Here is a 20,374-nt window from a genome sequence, read left to right on the forward strand (position 1 = left end):
TTTTGAAGCAGAATTCTACATGCCCGTTTGCTGGAGCAGTCCCAGATTAGTCTAGTGCAATATGGATTTCATCAGTATGTATTAAGAGCGACAGTAGAACATGAAAAATAACCAGTAAGTCAGCAGCGACTTAATGTTTCACCATCCCTATTGTTACATATCCATAAAACAGATACCACACTGGGCTAGTCTAGGACCACTCTATCAAATGGGCATGTAAATTTCTGTTTTAAAAAAACAATTTTTTTATTGTGTGTGTGTGTGTGTGTGTGTGTGTGTGTGTGTGTGTGTGTGTGTGTGTGTGTAACAGGAAACAGCCAAGACTTTTTGTTGACACTGGGTGTCGCATGACAGATGTCGTGAGCAGTATTTGCTTGGGCTGACTCCAGCTACATATTGAAAAAACAAAATTGTAAGTACCTATCAAAACACCATAGAAACTGCACCTAATACTCTTAAAAGGGACATGCAGTATATACATTTAGTGTGATAAAAATAAATTCTTGAAGAAAAGTGATAACATTATTGAATTTTTTTACTGCTGTTGTTTGGTTATAAGAACAGTTCCTCGACCATCCTCTCCCAGACTTCATCTTACGTCTAATTTCCTTTCCACTTGCACTTTGTCCTAATAGATATTCCACATTCTTACACAAACATTTTGAACGTTGTTCAGACATATTTTCTGATCATTTGGGTATAAGAAACTCTTGGTCTCAGGTGAGGTGATACAGAGTAATATGTAATTACACTTTAGTTAGTTTAAACCCCAATCACCTTTCTTTCTGTGAAAATACATTCTCAAAAGCGAAAAGGCACATAATGTGCAATAACAAAAAGGCACAGCATAAAACAGTGACTACATCTACATGATAACCCACGGACAGATGCAGAAGTACTGTGATACAGTTGCTGTTGCTTCAGGAACACCTCAGTGTAGCATCATGGTGCTGCTCTTCCATTGCATTCAGTGAACCCGTACACTAGGTGCATATTGGCTAACTCTTCATCGGTAAAGCTAACCAGGGTGGCCACCAATCCTTGAAAACAGGGAAAAAGCTTTGAATTTGAAAAGACAAGGTAAAAAACCTGGGAAACACCTTGAATTTCTGTGGGAAACTAGGATATTTTAAAATAATATTCATCACTTCATTTTTATATGCAAAAACATTTTTTAAATCAATGTATGGTCATTTTAAGAAGCATTCAAATAATGGATACATATTTCGACATTTAGTTTTCTTTCTCGATTGTGTGTCAGAAAATCTCTTCCACAAAACATGCTTGTGAACATTTTAATAATTCGAGCTTAAAGCTTTGTAAGATTTGGTATTGATGTTTTTGTTAGTAACAATGATTGATTGTTCCTGTGGATGACTTTACATTGACATTGTTAATTGTAAGTGCGATTTCGTGTAGTTTTGGTAGCAATTTTTTTACATGCTGATTGTCAGCCAAGAGAGATCCGCGTATACTGTATTTAATCGAATCCAAGCCACACTTTTTTTCTGGTTTTTGTAATCCAAAAAACCGCCTGCAGCTTAGAACCGAGTGCAAATCAAGCGATAGTTCTGAAAAATGTTGGTAGGTGCCACCACAACTAACTTCTGCCGTCGAATATATGTAGCGCTGCACAGGCATGCTTTGCAGGCACAAAGATAAATACTGGCGCCAAAACCTCTGCATCAGTAAATAAATTTTTAAAAAAAGGTAGAAGACGCGCTTTTTTTCTTCGCCCCGAGTTTCGACCACTGCATTTTCATACAGTATCCAACGAAGTAAATAGAAATTCCGTATTGTTCATCTTTGAATGTAGCAGCCTTTCAAATATTTGTAGCAACAAAAATATATTTCTTTACACAAAAATACCAACAATGCACAAGGCTTCAGGATTGTTGCACGAGTTGATATGCTGGGGCTCATTAAGATTTCATGTAGCGGCACCTATTGCTTCATGGAATTTTGTGAAGTGCTTGTTGGTGTTGGTGAACCGTGCTTTCATTATAGTGCCAAATTCAAGAGGGGAGTTATTTCTTTTGCGGAGCAAAGTTCTAATCGTGCTGCAGGTCTGCGATACGGTATTGATGAGAGCAACATCAGGCATGGCTACTGCAGAGAGACAAATTATTTGAATGTCCAAGTAGCAGGAAAGCATTTAGTGGGCCAAAGTGTGGCCAATATCATGCACTAGAAGTGATTTTAAACGAATTTTTAAGGAACAGCGTCAAAAATTCCTGCCTGTGAGCACCAAAATTTTAAAAAGTGAGGCACCTGAAATTGCTAGAGAGCAAAAAATCGAAAATTTTAAGGCCAGTCGCAGCTTGGTTGATCTGTTCATGAAGCGCTGGGGTTTTTCACTTCAGAGGTGAACTTCAGTTGCACAGAAGCAACTGAAAAATTATGAAGAAAAACTTGTGGAATTTCAGCTCTTCATAATTAGACAGCTCACAGAAAAGCACTACCTCCTTGGTCAGGTAGGAAATGCTGACCAAACTCTTGTATATTTTGACATGCCATCAAATTATACAGTTGATGCCAATGGAAAGAAAGACATAAGTGTTCTTACAGCAGGGGGTGAAAAAGCAGCGGGTGTCCGGCAGGCTTGCTTGCACAGCAGATGGACCTAAATTACTTCCATTCATAGTTTTCAAGCGAAAGACTACCAAATTCGGAAGTGTTTCCAAAAACTTTAATTTTACGAGCAAACGAAACTGGATGGTTTTCGGAGGACACGGTGCTGGAATGGATTAGGTGTGTGGGGAATCGTCGTCCTGGCACAATGCTTGGTTTACGCAGTCTGTTGGTATTAGATGCGTACGCAGGCCATACGACACCTGCAGTAAAATGAAAATTAGAGGAAAGCAAAACAGACTTGGCAGTAATTCCAGGCGGGATGACGTCAATTGTGCAACCACTTGACTTCTGTTTGAATAAACCATTTAAGGACAAGCTGTACACAGACTGGCTTTCGAAAAGCGACTGACAACTGACACCAACAGGACATGTGAAGCACGCAAGGTTGTCGCAAGTGTGTCAGTGAATCTATGATGCATGGAAGTGTGTTCCAAATCGGACTGGGCAACAAGCATTTAAAAAATGTTTGATATCCAATGCACTAGATGGTATCGAGAACGATACTCTGTATGAAGAAATGAGCAACAAAGATTCGAGTGATAGTGATTCAAAATCATGACTGATATTTTAAACATTTCGTATAAGATGTGTTACAAACCTAATACAATTTTATTTTAAATTTCAGTGTTTAATTTTTAGTAAGTTTTTGGTAATTTTTAGTAAGTTATTTTCATTCTTATTTTATAAGTGTTGCTACTCTGCATTGCACAGGATAGAAAAGCTCGGAGAGCTGCATCAAACCAGTCTACGGATTCAAGACAACAACACTACACTCTGCATTTGAAGTCATCACTAAAAATCTACTATGAAAATATGACTGGCAAGACTGTTTGGGATGTATGTCAATATGGCCAACTCTACGTTCTGAATATTTTCCTACGTGTGACTAGAGATGGTTGCTAATAGGAACATTTATGAATCGTGAATCACATGCAGTATTCTCTTCACCATAAGAATAATACGAATGTAAACATTACGCCATGTATTCTTTCGTGTTTGCTGTTATCTCATTTAAATCCTGTCTGCCTAATAAACTACAAAACTAGAGTGAGACCACAGCAAATGCGGAAGAATGTATGTATCGTGTCATGTTTATATTCATATTATTCTTATGCTGAATAGTGATACAATCAGAAATGAAGCAAGGCAACTGACTAGATTTTAGAAATCTAAGATGACTGTAATTTCTGTGCAGAATGTAATGTACTAAAGAGGTGTCTGCAAAATTTTCGCTTAACTCTCATTCAGAACAACTTCTATCATACACAGTCTATTATTTGGTTCTTGTTGATCAAAGAAAGCAGCAGTGTAAGTAACAACAAATAGCAGTCTCTTGCTATTGTTTCGCTAATGAGACAATTCTCTCTCTCTCTCTCTCTCTCTCTCTCTCTCTCTCTCTCTCTCTCTCTCTCTCTCTCTCTCTCTCTCTCTCAGCAGTGTAAGTAACAACAAATAGCAGTCTCTTGCTATTGTTTCGCTAATGAGACAATTCCTCTCTCTCTCTCTCTCTCTCTCTCTCTCTCTCTCTCTTTTTATAAGCAGTGGTAGTGCGCACAAAAGCAATCCATGCTGCGAGAGGCAACAGGTCATAAACCCTCATTACCAGAATTCGACAGACACCTATAACAGAGAACGGCACTTATCAGATCAAAGCAAAATAAGGAATCAATTCAAACCCGGCGAAGCACCTGAAAAAGGAAAGGTACCCGTATAAATACGGACAGAGCGGCTGATGCATTGCAATGGCTAGCTGGTAAAGCTTAACTGCTAAGCTTAAGACTCGAACCAAACTACTGTAGCTGTATCTTCATCCATTCGACCTAAATTGTCTGCTACAATGGACCAACTTTGTTTTGATTTGGAGGTGCGGTCTAAAATTTTTATCTCCCCTTGAATTTCGAGTCTCAAATTTCAGGTGCAGCTTAGACTCAGGAAAATTTTTTTTCCTCGATTTCAAGTCTCATTTTTCAGGTACAGCTTAGATTTGAGTAAATACGGTAACCTCGGAAATATACGAATGCAGTGGGAAGGCAGGTTTTCTTAAACAATACATGCTGCCAGATAGCATGTTGTGCATGCCCAGAGCTGAAATCATGTGTAAGCAGTGCCATCTTCCGCTTCTGGCTACTTGGGAGTATTGCTGTTTAGTGTATAAGCAGTGAGAGATAGCAGCCAGAATATACATGGAAACATTTTTCTAGACTGCCAAGCCTTCAGATGCGCACATCTGTCTGAGTTAGAGTGGTGGTATACTTCACGTCACTTGTTTTGTTTGTGGCACGTTTTTCAACCTTTTCGAAGCTATTACAGTTCTTGCATTCGACTATTTCATGTTTACAATTCATTGTTAATAGTAAGGTAAGCATATCAGATGTTTATCCACCACTATACGCGGGAATCTAACCAGAAATGGGACGAGAAGCGTTTAAGCAGTACAAAGTGCAAACAGGGGTTTCTCGGTCATCGGAGCCGCACATACGCACAAACGCCTTTGTGTGTGTGTGTGTGTGTGTGTGTGTGTGTGTGTGTGTGTGTTTACTTGAAAGTAGCTGTCTGGCAGCAGCTGAAACGAACCCATTATTACACCTCTTCCAAGACTAGCGCCATCTACATCTTTCTGAGATGGAGGGACAGAACGGAAACTGTCAGTAACAGAGATGGATGATGTGAATTTCTCACACAGTTGAAGTAGCTCATAACATTATCAGAGTGCAGTGGTTTTCAGTTGTGCCTAAACAGAGTATAACTCGATACCAGAGTATATATGAGTCCATTTATCCATAGGTTATCCTTGACACCAAATTACAAACGAATGCATTGTGCTCTTGGTGCAAGATAACGATAAATATTTCGACAATGGGAAAAACGCTTTGGATAGCCACGCTAACAGCCAGAAACATAAACTTTCTGCAGACAAACAAAAGTCTTTTCTGATAAATATATTTATGCATCACCAAGACTCCCAAAGCAGTGAATCAGGTAACCCTATTTTGTATACGATTTGGTTTTTGCCACAATGTCATCGTTCTAGATGAACAATTAAAATATAGGTATCTTTGTTGAACTGTATTCCTTGAGACAATGCAGATGTAGAGGAGGAAGATTTTGATTAGAATTATCTTTGCGCTAAAATTGGTAATCTAAAACTTTTATGCCCGAGAGCATCATCGTCTGTGAACATGAGCCATTACAAAAAGCAGATTTTCCTTAGAGTGCGTTGACCTGACTTGATCATTACATCTTTTGTTATTTTATCTTATTTGCAACACACAAATTGTATTTGGAGTCTTTTTTTTTTAAAAATTAAGTTAATCTGTTCTTTGTTTGATTTTTGAATTATTTGTGTTGATTTTGGAAATCATTGCATTCAGTCCACCATGACAATTTCTGCTGTATTTCACAATTTTTACCAATAGTAATTGGCAGGAATGCATGTCAGATAATCTTGCCATATGACTAATTAGGATGTGCAGTTAAGAATTTTAGAATGTCATTTTTAATGGAAGAACTCTTTTAGAGATTTTTTCACCCAACATAGACTCACAGCTACATAAAGAACATAGTTTAACAAAGAAAGGATTGGTTTATTATTATTTTGACATGAGGGCATTGTGGTAACAATCCAATATTTTCATTATAATTGGCAAAAAATCTAATTCTAATTATACATTCTGGAATGTAATTGGTCTTTGTGGAATAGGATTATTTAAATTTTGCAGAAATTTCAGCATCTAGCAATTCTTCCAAGGCAGCTGATACCACAGAAGCAGGTGTGAACCTTCAACTTCAAAAAACTGGGCATTAAACAATCTTTAGGGCAGTCTTTTTTATCATCCGGAAAAGTCACAAAAGCTAAAATTTTGTGCTCTGGAAACAATTTGTACAGAAACCAGATGGCAGTTATAAGAGTCGAGGGGCATGAAAGGGAAGCAGCGGTTGGAAAGGGAGTGAGACAGGGTTGTACCCTCTCCCCGATGTTATTCAATCTGTATATTGAACAAGCAGTAAAGGAAACAAAAGAAAAATTCAGAGTAGGTATTAAAATCCATGGAGAAGAAATAAAAACTTTGAGTTTCACCGATGACATTGTAATTTTATCAGAGACAGCAAAGAACTTGGAAGAGCAGTTGAACAGAATGGACAAATTTCTTGACAGGAGGATATAAGATGAACATCAACAAAAGCAAAACGAGGATAATGGAATGTAGTCGAATTAAGTCGGGTGATGCTGAGGGTGTTAGATTAGGAAATGAGACACTTAAAGTAGTAAAGGAGTTTTGGTATTTGGGGAGCAAAATAATTGATGATGGTCGAAGTAGAGAAGATATAAAATGTAGACTGGCATGGCAATGAAAGTGTTTCTGAAGAAGATAAACTTGTTAACATCAAGTATAGATTTAAGTGTCAGGAAGTCGTTTCTGAAAGTATTTGTATGGAGTGTAATCATGTATGGAAGTGAAACATGGATGATAAATAGTTTTGACAAGAAGAGAATAGAAGATTTCGAAATGTGGTGCTACAGAAGAATGCTGAAGATTAGATGGGTGGATCACATCACTAATGATGAAGTATTGAACAGAATTGGGGAGAAGAGGAGTTTGTGGCACAACTTGACAAAAAGAAGGGACCGGTTAGTAGGACATGTTCTTAGGCATCAAGGGATCGCAAATTTAGCATTGTAGGGCAGCGTGGAGGGTAAAATTCGTAGAGGGAGACCAAGAGGTGAATACACTAAGCAGATTCAGAAGGATGTAGGTTGCAGTAAGTACATCTACATCTATACTCCGCAAGCCACCTGACGGTGTGTGGCGGAGGGTACCCTGAGTACCTCTATCGGTTCTCCCTTGTATTCCAGTCTCGTATTGTTCGTGGAAAGAAGGATTGTCGGTATGCTTCTGTGTGAGCTCTAATCTGTCTGATTTTATCATCATTGTCTCTTCGCTCTTTCCAAGAGCTCCTAAACCTGCAGTGTTCGATGCTTCCTTGTATGGTCAATTCAGGAAAAGATAGTCAGGGCCGAATACACCTGAAAAGACACCGAGGGGAAAGTACAGCCTCAGAATACCGTTGTCGCTGAGTGTACCATGTTTAAAGTTTTGGAGGTCAGTACGCCCGCGTGACATTGTGCCTGCCCCCAACGTAACACCCGGACCCCGCATAACGACCAAGTTCGACAATGTTGGACGTACTCTCATACGGCGAGAGGACGCAATGCACCCATGAACAATGTCGAATATGATCGTCTTTGTATTCCAGCTGTTACGGAGTAGGCAGGCACAATGTTGCAGAGGCGTACTGACTCCCGAATCTTTGAGCATACTAACTCATCGTCTTTGCAACAAACGTCTAGAGTCGATAAATCATGTTATACTGGGAGATGAAGCAGCTTGCACAGGATAGGGTAGCATGGAGAGCTGCATCAAACCAGGACTGAAGACCACAACAACAACAACAACAACAACAATTTATAATCGTTTGTCAGTCCAAAGTTCTGCTGCTTGCATATCGTCACTTCTGGACACATATTGTGTCAAAAGTTAAATTGCAAATAACAAAAATTGCATACAGTATTGTTTATGATATTGCTCTACATGTTCATGGCGAACTTATTGACATGATTAAACAATGTGATTATGTTGTTCTTGAATTTAATGAGAGTTTAAACATTGTTTTCGAAAAACTCAAATGAACATTCATGTTAGATTTTGGGATCGAAATAAATCACAGCTTTCAACCCGATATTTTGACCCTACTTTTATTCAACGCACAAGGGCCTGTGACTTACTAGGTGCTTTGAAAGGATTTTTTGGTGTACAGGATCTTCCAAAAATTTTGCAGTTGGCAATGGATGGACCAAGCGTGAATTTTAAAGTTTGGAAGAACATGGATAATGAGCTGAAAGAAACTTCTGAAAACACCCAACTCTTACAGGCGGGTAGTTGCAGCCTGCATGTAGTTCATTAAGCTTTCAAAAATGGCGTGTCACAAACATTGGGAAATGGCACAATTTTAACAGCCTCATATTATTAGTTTCATGACTCACATACAGAAAAGAAGTCAATGTACAGCCTCCTCAGATTTTCCATTGCAATTCTAAGGGACAAGATGGATTAAAAATGCAAATGTGGCCGAATGAGCTGTAAAAATTCTTCCCCATCTAAGAAATTATGTTTCTCAATTGACTCAAAATAAAACTCTATCTAATTCAGTTAGTTTTAAAACTGTATCTGAAGTGTCTAAAGACAAATTCTTAGATCAAAATTGGCTTTTTTTCTCCCTCCTCCGACTGCACATCCATTCAAAGATTTCTTACACGATTTCCAAAGTGATGTACCTATGACTCCTCTTTTGTATAATGAATTGTTCACTCTTACCTGCCCTTTAATGCAGCGAGTTGTCAGATCAATCATTTTGGTTGATGAAAAATCCCTCATGAAGATTGACATGAAGTATAAGAATAATTTGATCATGGCGCAATGCTTTGTATTGGATTTTACTACACAAGATGCCCTAAAGAAAGTTAAGGACCCAGCTGAAATCTTGAGGCTTAAAGTAAAAATGCTGACATCTTGAGGCTTAAAGAAAAAATGCATTCTTGTTTTACTGCCATGATACAAAAGCTACTTGAAAGGTCATCACTGAAATAGAAACTAACATGTGCCATTTCATGCTTGGACCCTTCAGCAGCATTAAATCAACAAATAGCTGTAGAAAGGTTAACATTCTGCCTTGAACTTCTTGCACTAATGAAAGGTTATGAGGCGTAAAAAAAAAAACCCCAGATCATATTGACCAAGATTTTGTTAGCATTTGTAGAAATGCTCATATACAAAAAGAAATGAGATTGTTCAAAAGAAGGGAAACTCGTTTGGTTGAGTGGTTGAATGGTCACAAAAAGAAAGTTATAACTTTGTACATTTTCTCAGAAGCATTTTAATACTTCCGCATGGAAATGTTGTGGAACGAGGTTTTCAGTAAATTCTGAATGTTGAGAATCTGAATGAAAAAAGTCTTGTTGCTCAAAGATACATTTATGCTACGGTCCATGATGATGGTGCTGTTGACAATTTCAAAATCAACATAAGTTTAAAACTGTCTGTGAATAATGCAAGTTCATTGCATAAAGATGATAAAAAGAAACTAAATGAAACTGAAAAATAACAAGAATTTGCCAGAAAGAAATACAGTCTGAAATTAAGATGTTGGAATATAAGAAAACAAAAATTCTGGCTGAAGCAACGAAATTATGGCAGAAATTCTACATTTGAGGAAGTAGTTTTCATCTAAATATTTTTGTTGGTGTTTGATCATATTGTTTATAATACAAAACCTGTTATTTATAGAACCAAAAGTAGAATTTGTTTATGTTTGTGAAATATAGGTAGACCTGTATACATATTAAGTGATTTCATAAAATACTATTAAAATTGATAAAAATAAAACAATATAAATAAACTTGTAAATTATAGATTGCAGCAATCGGTTGTCCATGCTTAAGTTTTATTATGCAGATCTAGATTTCAGCTAGAAGTTAGCCATTCTCAATGCACTATTATTTTCACTCAAAGCATGTAAGTCCCCGTTGATTGGGCTTCAGCCACAGTTCATTGAATACTCAATGAACCAATGTCAAAATATTAATAAAAAAGAACAAGAAATATATTTGGTCCAAAAGTTCCTAAACAATGTAAACAAAGCTTTTTTGTGTATGAAAATCATGAAATAGATTTCAGAGTGAAGTGGGAGATATGCCAATAGTGCCGCTGAACAGGCACATGGAGATAACCCATAGTGGTTAAATGTTTTGTTGGAATTGCTGTCCTTATCAGCCAGAATAATGCATTCTGTTGCCATTAAGTGATTATGGAGAAATGCATGTTACTTCAGTTCACAGGTTTTATAATTCCAGATAAAGGGTGCAGTGATTTACTGACTCTTGGAAAATATATTTTAATAGTTCTTCTGCAAGGCTAGTGAAGGTGGTGTGGTCTTCGTGGAAATAAGTTTCATGTTTTGTTATGTGATTTGCACAATCACAGTGCTTGTGAAATTATAATGGTTTTTATCGAAGAATGTGTAATAATACTTTGCCACACACTTATTGCGTATACATGGGGTTTTCCCAGGGTTACTGGTTCGTTTAAATGAAATGTAAGACATGAAGGTCTAAAATGTTGAACACAATGCACTTATATGTCAGCATGACAATTGCAGTATCAGTGCTTTTACACAGCTTGAGGCAGACCAGACCAGGTACTGTGACAGTTTAACGTAATGGTAAAAAGGAGCTATTGCAGGATGAGCCAAGCCATTTCTATACTGCCATGGTATGGATTTCTTGTTCTGAACATGACTGGAAATGCACCAGCACAAGAACTGGACAACGAACCAGTATAAATGATTAATTTTAACACCACTTCACTGTCTAATGGCTTTCAGAGGCAACAAAAAATTTGATTTTCAGTATTTCTCATAAATAATGATCAAATATAAGAATTCAAAATGCTGACACAATCTATTCAATAAGAGGTATAATCTTATATGAAAAGTTCAATGCAGAAGGCAAGTATTACAGCTATAAAATGTATATATGTCAAGAGTCAGCATAACCCACCGCATGCACGTACCCAGACTACACTCATTCTGTATTTGAGAATGAGAGCATTTGGTGATTTGCAACAAATGATATACACAACTTCAAACCTTGGAAAATGTTTTCTTGCTGACACCACCCCAAAATGATGAAAGAAAAAAGTTTATCACTTACTACATTTGTACTGTTCATTCAGTAAAACAGTCACATTGGCCTTGACAATTTAATTTATTTCTTCTTTACTACTAGCTGTATTTGTAACTCATTTTGTCGACAGTGTCCACGTAATAGCATCGCATGTACGTGCAAAGTTGTATCATGGTACAACACTTGGTTCAAGAGATATGATGTCACCAACTTCCAGATGCGTGAAAAACTAACTTTTCTTAAAACAGAACACAATTCCCCAGAATATACTCATGCATCGTTTGATAACAACACACATTAGTTAATTTGTGACTGCTGCATTTTACCTCCCATGAATTTCTACTTCTACAACACAAGCTTCAAAATGCTGATCACTAAAAAATCTAAGATTATCTATTTATTTATTTATTTCTTAGAATGAGTTATAAATCCTCATTCAATTTCACTTTAGAGAGTAGTTAGTTCTCCCTGAATAACTATAACCTTTGAGGTCCTGAATGTACTTCCAAAGTCTTATGTTGAAAATCATATGCACAGGTGATAAGAGACACAAATCAGTCAAAAATACAGGAAAATAGTTTAACTTTCACATACATTTTACAGATGGTGTCATACCTCATACCTGCAGCTATGTTCATACTAAGTTGTAGGGATTTTGCACCCACAGTATCATTTACGTGCAACATTATCTGTTGGACTAGCTTCTTTGAGTGTATTTTATCTTCATAGTGGAGTAGGCAGTTAGTTGGTTCTTTGCATCCTTCTTGTGTGAATGCCTTTTTACATGTCCTTGGTGCTTCAATAATAAAATCCTGCAATTTCATTCTATAACCAAATGAGTGTTATTTCGAGTATCAGATCAACAACATTAGCTACGAATTTGATACATGCAGTCTTAACAACAAAATTTTCCCAAGCATCTTGAGCAATGCTCTTTTAGTGACTTACACTTAAGCTCAAATTCATTTCTTATGCCCCTCCCTGGGGGCTCGCCACTCGTTGGCAGGTTCGTGCTTGGCTACCAAGAGGCCCCAGCCATTGCAGCATCTTTTCCTTTTGGTGCTGCATGTCTATCCTCCTGCTATTCCTTTTCCGCTCCCTTGGGGAACATATCTGGGCTGTTTTTGGGAATGTGTTTCACACTTTCAGTAGCTGACATCAGTACAGTATCACATTTTTGTTATTCCTTTTTTCTTGATTCACTTTCTCCTATCCTTCCTCCATTTCAGCGTTTGAGGTTCTTCTTTTTCTTCCTCTTCCCAGTGGGCTGCTTAAGGCCAGCCAACATGTCTGATGGCTAACAGGTGATTGGGTAATGCGTAATTCCCAGCCCCGGGTCGACAGGTGCTGTTCACACGTATCCTCTGGTACAGGCAAAGTCCTGGAAGGGGTGATTACTTGAGCTGCCACCTTCCTAAGTCGTCGATTGGTCCCTCTGTCAGGTGTTCGGGAGGTGTGACCTGAGGTGGGTTAGGCCTCCCTCTGAGGGGAGTCCCCCAGTTGGAAGGCATGTGCCATCAGAGACACTGGCAATCGTGGGGATTTTCTCGCAATGAGCCAACCATCATCTTCAGTCAACATCGACGAAACATAAACAGAATGGAGCTCTTGATTCAAAGACCTTCCCAGCTGCAGCATGTTCCTCATGGTTTCACATACTGAAGGTGGTCAGTCCTTTGCAATGATAAACCCATTTCTTGTTCAGTAAGATGTTGATGCAATTGCTGACCCTGAGAAATCCTGCTTTCTTTTACGCAGCGGCACTTTGCTTTTTGCTTGTACATGGCTTTCCTGTTTGTGTTGATGCCCATAGAAGTCTGAATTCTTCCTGTGGTGTTATTTATATTAGGCTGCTCGAAGGTCTGGCCGAGGCAGAAATCCAAACTTACCACTCTGATCAGGATGTCGTTGCAGTCCATTGGTTGATGGAAAAAGGTATATGCATCCTTAGTGCCCACGTGCACTCTTTTTCTAACTGTTGATAGAGTGGTGCTTCTGCCCAAAATCAACGGAGGCTGTGAAGTTATCACAGTCTGACCATACATTCTAAACCTGATGTCCTGCTACCAGTGTCATCATTTCAACCACACTAGTGTGTCCTGTCGACAATTGGCCAAATATGTAACCTGTCATAGGGGTGTTCACAAGGGCAATTGTCCGCCTCCTTCTCCCCGCTGTTTAACTGCAATGGTGAACATGCTACTGTATCTTGAGGAGTGGGCTGTCCAGGAGATCCGAATAAAGAAAAAAAAGTGCCTTACCTGGTCGCTTGCAAGTTACTGGCTAGTCACGAACCCTGCATTTAGTACTGTTCTTGCTACATCTCACTTCATAAAGGGCGTGGCCATGCAAACATGCCACCTCAAATTCAACAATATGGTTGTGAAATTGTCCAGTTTCATAGTAGCACTGATGTCTCCTCGTCCAGCTGTGCAACAAGCTACCAAACTTTCGCCTCACGGGGCGAAGCCACCTGCTACACAACAGGCAGGCTGGAAAGAACAGAACAAATACTCCTGCGAAGACTTCCTAAAGCCCTCCAGCCAACAAACATACGAGTCTTCCTCTGCGAACCAAAAAAGGCTCCAAGAAGTCAAACAAAGGCAAACGGTCTTCCCCTTTGCTGACCCTGAGATCCTCTTTGACGGTGTCGCCACATGATATCCTCGCCCAGCTGACCTCCGTGTCACTACTGCACACCGCCAACTATTTTTCTGCCATCTATTCAGCAGATTGACAGATGGAGAATGCCAACACCTCTGTATATTTCAGAGAACAGGATCCTCCAGCCTCTGCACCCTGTAGCAGTGAATCTTTGAAGGCTGGCTCTCGGCAGCCGACGAGGTGAAACCCCTTCTTTTTCTTTTTTTTTTTTTTCCCCTCCTCCCTGTTCCTCATTATGGCTCTTCAGTGGAACATTTGTAGCCTTCAATCAAACAAAGAGGATTTACAGCTGCTCTTAGAATTGCAGCATCCACTTGTTCTCTGCCTCCAGGAAACAAAATTGCATCCTCACAACTGCTTTGAGCTCTCACATTTCTTTTTGGTCTGTTTTGACCTCCCTCCATGAGGATGGCATTTCACCTCATGGGCGAGTCATGCTGCTCTTATGGGATGATGATCATAGTCAATCCATCTCCCTGACTACCCGCCTTCGAGCTGTTGCAGTTCTCCTTTTCCTTCGTCACTTGACCTCTTCCCTTTGTACTGTTTACACCTTTCTGTCATTCGATGTCACCAGGGCAGACTTCCTGCAGCTTATTGGGCAGCTACCTCACCCCTTCCTGCTCCTCGGTGACTTTATTGCGCACCATCCCCTTCAGGGTTCTCTAAGAACCTTTCCAGAGGTGTCCTCGTGGCTGACCTTCTCAATCAACTTAACCTTATCTGCCTTAACACAGGAGCACCCACGTGCTTTGAGATGCCATGCATTTTGACCTTTCTTTCATCACCGCCCAGGTTGTCCATCGCCTCAAGTGGTCCGTTCTCTCTGACAAAAATTCGAGCGAACATTTCCCATGTGCTATCCGTTTGCTGACTCCTAACCCCACCTACGTGCACACTAAAATGGCATTTTATTAAGACCGACTGGAGGCTTTGCTCCTCCCTGGCGACCTTCAACAAACATTTCCCCAGTTCTGATGACCAGGTAGAATATCTTACAAACATTATCCTTACCGCCAAAGAACATTCCATTCTTCATACTTCCTCTTTACCACACCATGTCCTGGTCCTGTGGTGCAATTCATGGGTGGAGACATGCTCGCTGCCCTTTTAACCATCATTCTACAATGGAAAACTAGCATCCATTATAAACAGTTGAGTGCACAGTGTCACTGTGTCCTGCGGGATAGCAAAAAAGGTAGCTGGATTTCATTTACTAGTCCTTCTAACACTTCGACTCCCTCTTCCGTTGTGCCGTTGTCCAATGGCTCTATGGGACCAAGACCCATTCCCCAGTTTCCAGTGTGACAATAGCCAATGATGTCATAGTGGACCCTATTGTTATCTCTCAAACACCTTGGGCTGCCATTCTGCGGAGATTTCGGGCTTCTCCCACTATCACCCTAGCTTCCTCCTTTGGAAATGAGCGGAGGAGGCAAGGGCTATACCCTTCTCTTCTCAGAATCTTGAGTGCTGCAATTCCGCCTTTACCATCAGGGAGCTAGATCAGGATCTCCCTTCATCCCGATCCTCCAACCACAGGGACAGGCGATGTTAACATTCAGATGTTGCAGTGCCTTTCTCTTGCATGCCACCAGTTACTGCTTCATACGTTCAACTGCATCTGGGGGGAGGGCATGTTTCCCAGACACTGGCCTCAAGCCACTGTCGTATCCATACCTAATCCTGGTAAGGACAAACACCCTCCTCCAAGTTACTGCTCCATTTCTCTCATCAGCTGTGTTTGGAAGGCGATGGAACATATGATTCCTGTCTGGCTGGTATGGTGACTTGAGACTCGCACTTCACTAACCACTGCACAGTGTGGATTTCGAGTGCGCCATTCTGCAGTTGACCATTTTGTCACTTTGTCCACCCATGTTATCAGTGGTTATCTGCAGATATCTGAGATTGTGGCCATGTTTTTCAATTGGGAGAAAGGCTAAGACACTTGTTGGAGGACTGGTATTCTCTGTACTCTCTACACATGGGGCTTCCATGGCCGCATGCCCCATTTCCTCCAGGAATTTTCAAAAGACTGAGATTTCAAAGTATGTGTGGGTTCTGCCTTTAGCCAGGAAAACATTGTGCCTCATGGTTCCGTCCTGAGCATAATACTCTTTGTTATCTCCATTAACCCTATTGGCCTGACTCCTGCCAGGCATCTCTGGCTCCCTTTCTGTTGACGATTTTGCCATCTATCGCAGTTTTCCATGGATTTGTCTCATTGAGCAGCTTCTTTAGCAATGTCATGATCGTCTTTACTTATGGACCATTGACAATGGCTTTCGTTTTTCCACTGATGAAACAGTTTCTATAATTTCTGGCGGTGCATTTGGTTTTTTCCACTGCCTTTACATCTTCGGCCTGTTGCTCTTCCGTTTGTTGAAACTGCAAAATTTCTGGGGTTCATACTCGACAGGAAACTTTATTGGTCCTCCCACATGTCTTACCTGACAGCCCGCTGTATGCAGTCCCTAAATGTCCTGTGTGTCCTCAGTGGTACTTCCTGGGGAAGAGATCGAACCACCCTCCTCCGTTTGTACTGGTCTCTTGTCCTTTTGAAACTAGGCTATGGGTGTTTGGTTTATGCATCTGCACGTCCGTCCCTCTTACACCATCTCAATGCTATCCACCATCGTGGCATCCGTATGGCCACTGGCACCTTTACACTAACCTGGTTGAGAGTCTGTATGCAGAAGCTGCCGAACTACCGCTGTGTCTTTCTCCTCAGCAGATAAATGTGCTGTTTGTCCACCATGCGTGGCCACCTATCCTGTGCCTCCTTCGATGACCCCTTTGATCACCAGTACGTAGTGCATCCCTCTTCCCTGTTACCTCCTGGAGTTTGCTTTCAGCAGCTTGACTTAACGCACCCGGCAACTTTCCCAGTGGGTGTGAACCCTTCACCACCTTGGCTTCGTGCAGTGGCCCGTCTTCACCCTGTCCTTCATTCAGTTCCTAAGGACACTACTCCAGCCTCCCTCTATCGCCTTCAGTTTCACGACATTCGCATGGATTTTCACGGTAGTACCTTTGTGTAAACTGATGGCTCTCGAACTGACTGTGGTGTTGTGAGCCTTTGTCATTGGCACTGATGATTTTCAGTATTGGCTTCTGGAACACTGCTCACTATTGAAAGTAGAGCTCTTTGCCCTCTATCGGGCTACACAGTACATCCAGCGACACAGGCTTTTCAATTGCATCACACAGTACATCCAGCGACACAGGCTTTTCAATTGCATCATCTGCTCCGACTCTCTCAGTGCCTTTCAAAGCCTCTGTGTGCTGCACACTTTTCATCCCTTAGTGCAACAGGTTCAGGAAAGCTGTCACTTGCTCACTCTTGATGGAGCCACTGTGATATTTATGTGGGTTCCTGGTCATGGCAGTGTGACAGGAAACGAAGCTGCTGACACTGCTGCCAAGGCTGCAGTCCTGGTATATCAGCCTGCTAGGTCTTACATTCCCTCCAGCCCGATCTCTGTGTTGTCATCTGTCAGCAGGTGCTGTCAGTTTGGCATCACTACTGGTCCTCTTTCCGTGGAAACAAGCTCCAGGTTATTACGCCTCTCCCAGCAAACTGGATGACCACCTCTTGGTCCTCTTGCCGTGAGGAGATCTTTCTAGCTAGGTTGTGTATCGGGCACTGTCTGTTTAGCCATCACCATTTGTCAAGTGGTGCTCCATGTTTTAGATTTTATCTGTTGTAGCAATATGGCAAAGAACATTTAATTTTTAATCCAGGACCTCTGTTTCTCTTTGGTGTATTTTGTAGACCTTTTTCCATGTCCCTGTTTTTAGCTGTTTTCTCTTCAGTCAATTGGGATTAACATGTAGTCATTTTTAACTCCTCTCTTTGTCTTCATGTTCTACAGTTCTGACATGGGCTTACATGACCCTTGTTGCTTTTGTGCCCTAAAACGAAACAAAACACTTCTTAAGAAAAGAGCAACACAATTTCCCGTAGATATGAAGCAGAGGCACATTTTACATGTACAAATTTTAGGTCCCTACAATCCTAAGACCTATATTTATGTTAATTGTCCATCAACTGAGGGCTGTGGTTATCATTTAACACCCTTGACTCTACAGGTGGAATAACCTTTGGTGCTTTTGCCCATTTTACTGATAAACCACCATCATCATCATCAGTACTTGAATGATCTTTGCTCGTTTTCTGGCACTCCGTAGAAAATAAAATTTAAGGTAACATCAAGGTTGAGAACTTGATGTTGCATGATGTCTTTCCTCGTAAATGTAATACTTTGCATTGTTTGCAGCCTGTATTCTAGCTATGCTGCTGAACAGCAAAATCTATTAAGTGGTGCATTAAGTGTGCTGTCCACATACGTATCCCTAATGTAAACTGAAATTATTGTAGCAGTTCCATTTGAAGTTGTTTTAACATCTGCTAATCTAGTCTGCATACCTCCAGCTTTGCAACTGAATTATTTGGGAACTGTTATTACTACAATCAGTGCAAACTACAAACAAGAAATCCCACCTAGACCCTGGATAGATAGATCAGTAGAATGCAGTGCAAATGTATTATTTAGAAGTGCTTCCGTGTTTGTCTTTGCACAAGACACTTTTCTTATAATTCCAGAGTCACAAGGTAATTTCAAACTTTGTGGTTGATGTTATATTCCATGGATTTATATGGTATGTGATGTTGAACTGTAAATGGTGCAAATGACATGTCTGTTACACTAATGTCCTGTAATGATAATTTGTACACATTAAAATAATAATAATAATAATGGTAGGTCAAGCAGAATAAACACAATTTCGTTGTTCACTTTTAAGCTATGAATTTCATTCAATTGAGCAGAAAGTTTTTTTACTGTAGACACCCTCTCATCTGGGAGTGGTTTAATCGACTACCACTGCACGTATTGTGGCATGTTTGCTTTGTAAAGCTCGTTGTTGAAGGAGAATCTTCTTTAAGTGGTGACTATTGTTCACACACAATCTGTTTCCTGTAGTGAGTCTAATATTATTTATATTCAGTCACTGTAGTGTAGTACTGGTAGATCCCAGAATACAAGATACATATTTGGCTGAAGCAATTCCCTAATGGAGGAGTGATTTTATTTGTAGAATTAAATTATCTCTTACTATCAATACGTGCAGTGTGTAGACTAAATACAACCAGCATTATCTCTTTACGATTTGCAGATAGATACTTTGAGCTGATTTAAAGTGCTCTTTTCTATGTTCTACCCCCAGGTTGTGTGTTGATTCAGAGGTTGTCACCCTATAACAATGGGAGGTACACTGCTGATGATATCTGTATGAACACGGCTGTTCTGCCAGACTGTCTCTGTAACCCATCATAATTGGTTGAATTTTTTTTCATTTCTAATACTACTAATGATGATAGTGATGAAATTTCTCAGAATGTAACGTGTTAAGTTTTTCTTGGATTCCTTTCAAATTCTGGACAGGACACAAAAGTAAAGGGCATCTTCAAGATTTCCCAGGCATCAGCTACATCAAAAAGAAAATTCAAGTAAGAAAATTATTAAAATCATGTGGAGACATAGAGGTTGGCCATTACTTAATGTAAAGTCAAAATTTCTACCACTGCCAATAGTTAAATTTACTGTGGAAAATAGTAATCCTAGTTTACAAAGTTTGGATGGTCCTTCTTCAGAGAGGAAAAGAGGATTATTTGGTGAAGGTTAGAAAGGGAAAGATGAAGGCAGAAAAAGATATTGCAATTTTTATGTGCTATTAATTTTTTGTACAGTGGAATTTATGGCTATGGTTAAACACATTGAATCATTTAGTGGATTATAGAAGAACCTTTCTTTTTAAGGACATGTTTATGCTTTTACAGACAAAATTAAAAGAAAGTACCTTAAGGACAGTCATAATGTTTATTGGGGCCAGTGTTTCAATTTATGCACAAGATTCTGAACTCATTGTTGATGTGATAAATTACATATAAAATTTAATGAGTAAAAAGTGGAGAGAGATGAGGAGAGGAAATAATACTTCAAGAGAAATGCTCCTGTTAAGCCACAAGTTTCGTTAATACTAGATGTAATTGTTGCTGTATCGATAAACCATGATGTCCAAAGGTAGCATGCATAGTCCTTGTTAGATGCGAAGGGAGGACTATGAGAAACTGAAAAGTGAAGATACAAACTTTGTTTCATTTAATTCCAGGATTTCCATTATGACCCAGCAGTACTGGACTATGAACCTCAGCATATAGCTGTTGCATGCATAAATCTGGCACTTCAGTGCTATGGTGTCCAGGTACCATTGACAGATGAAGGAGAGGAAACTCCTTGGTATTCTGTAAGTTGTTATTTTCTTGGTACC

The 20,374-nt window shown here is 39.8% G+C and overlaps 1 protein-coding gene across 2 annotated transcripts in view; it reads left to right on the top strand.

The window, feature by feature from the left end:
- The window catches only part of LOC126484429 (cyclin-Q), a 52,637-nt gene that overhangs the window by 31,343 nt on the left and 920 nt on the right, over positions 1-20,374 (top strand). For both annotated transcript variants that reach the window (XM_050107944.1, XM_050107943.1), the window contains exon 6: positions 20,216-20,350. In XM_050107944.1, coding sequence (XP_049963901.1) covers positions 20,216-20,350 — 135 coding nt within the window. The remainder of the gene's footprint in view (positions 1-20,215; positions 20,351-20,374) is intronic.

The sequence above is a fragment of the Schistocerca serialis genome, chromosome 6 (genome assembly GCF_023864345.2).
Source record: "Schistocerca serialis cubense isolate TAMUIC-IGC-003099 chromosome 6, iqSchSeri2.2, whole genome shotgun sequence".
Taxonomy (NCBI): domain Eukaryota; kingdom Metazoa; phylum Arthropoda; class Insecta; order Orthoptera; family Acrididae; genus Schistocerca; species Schistocerca serialis.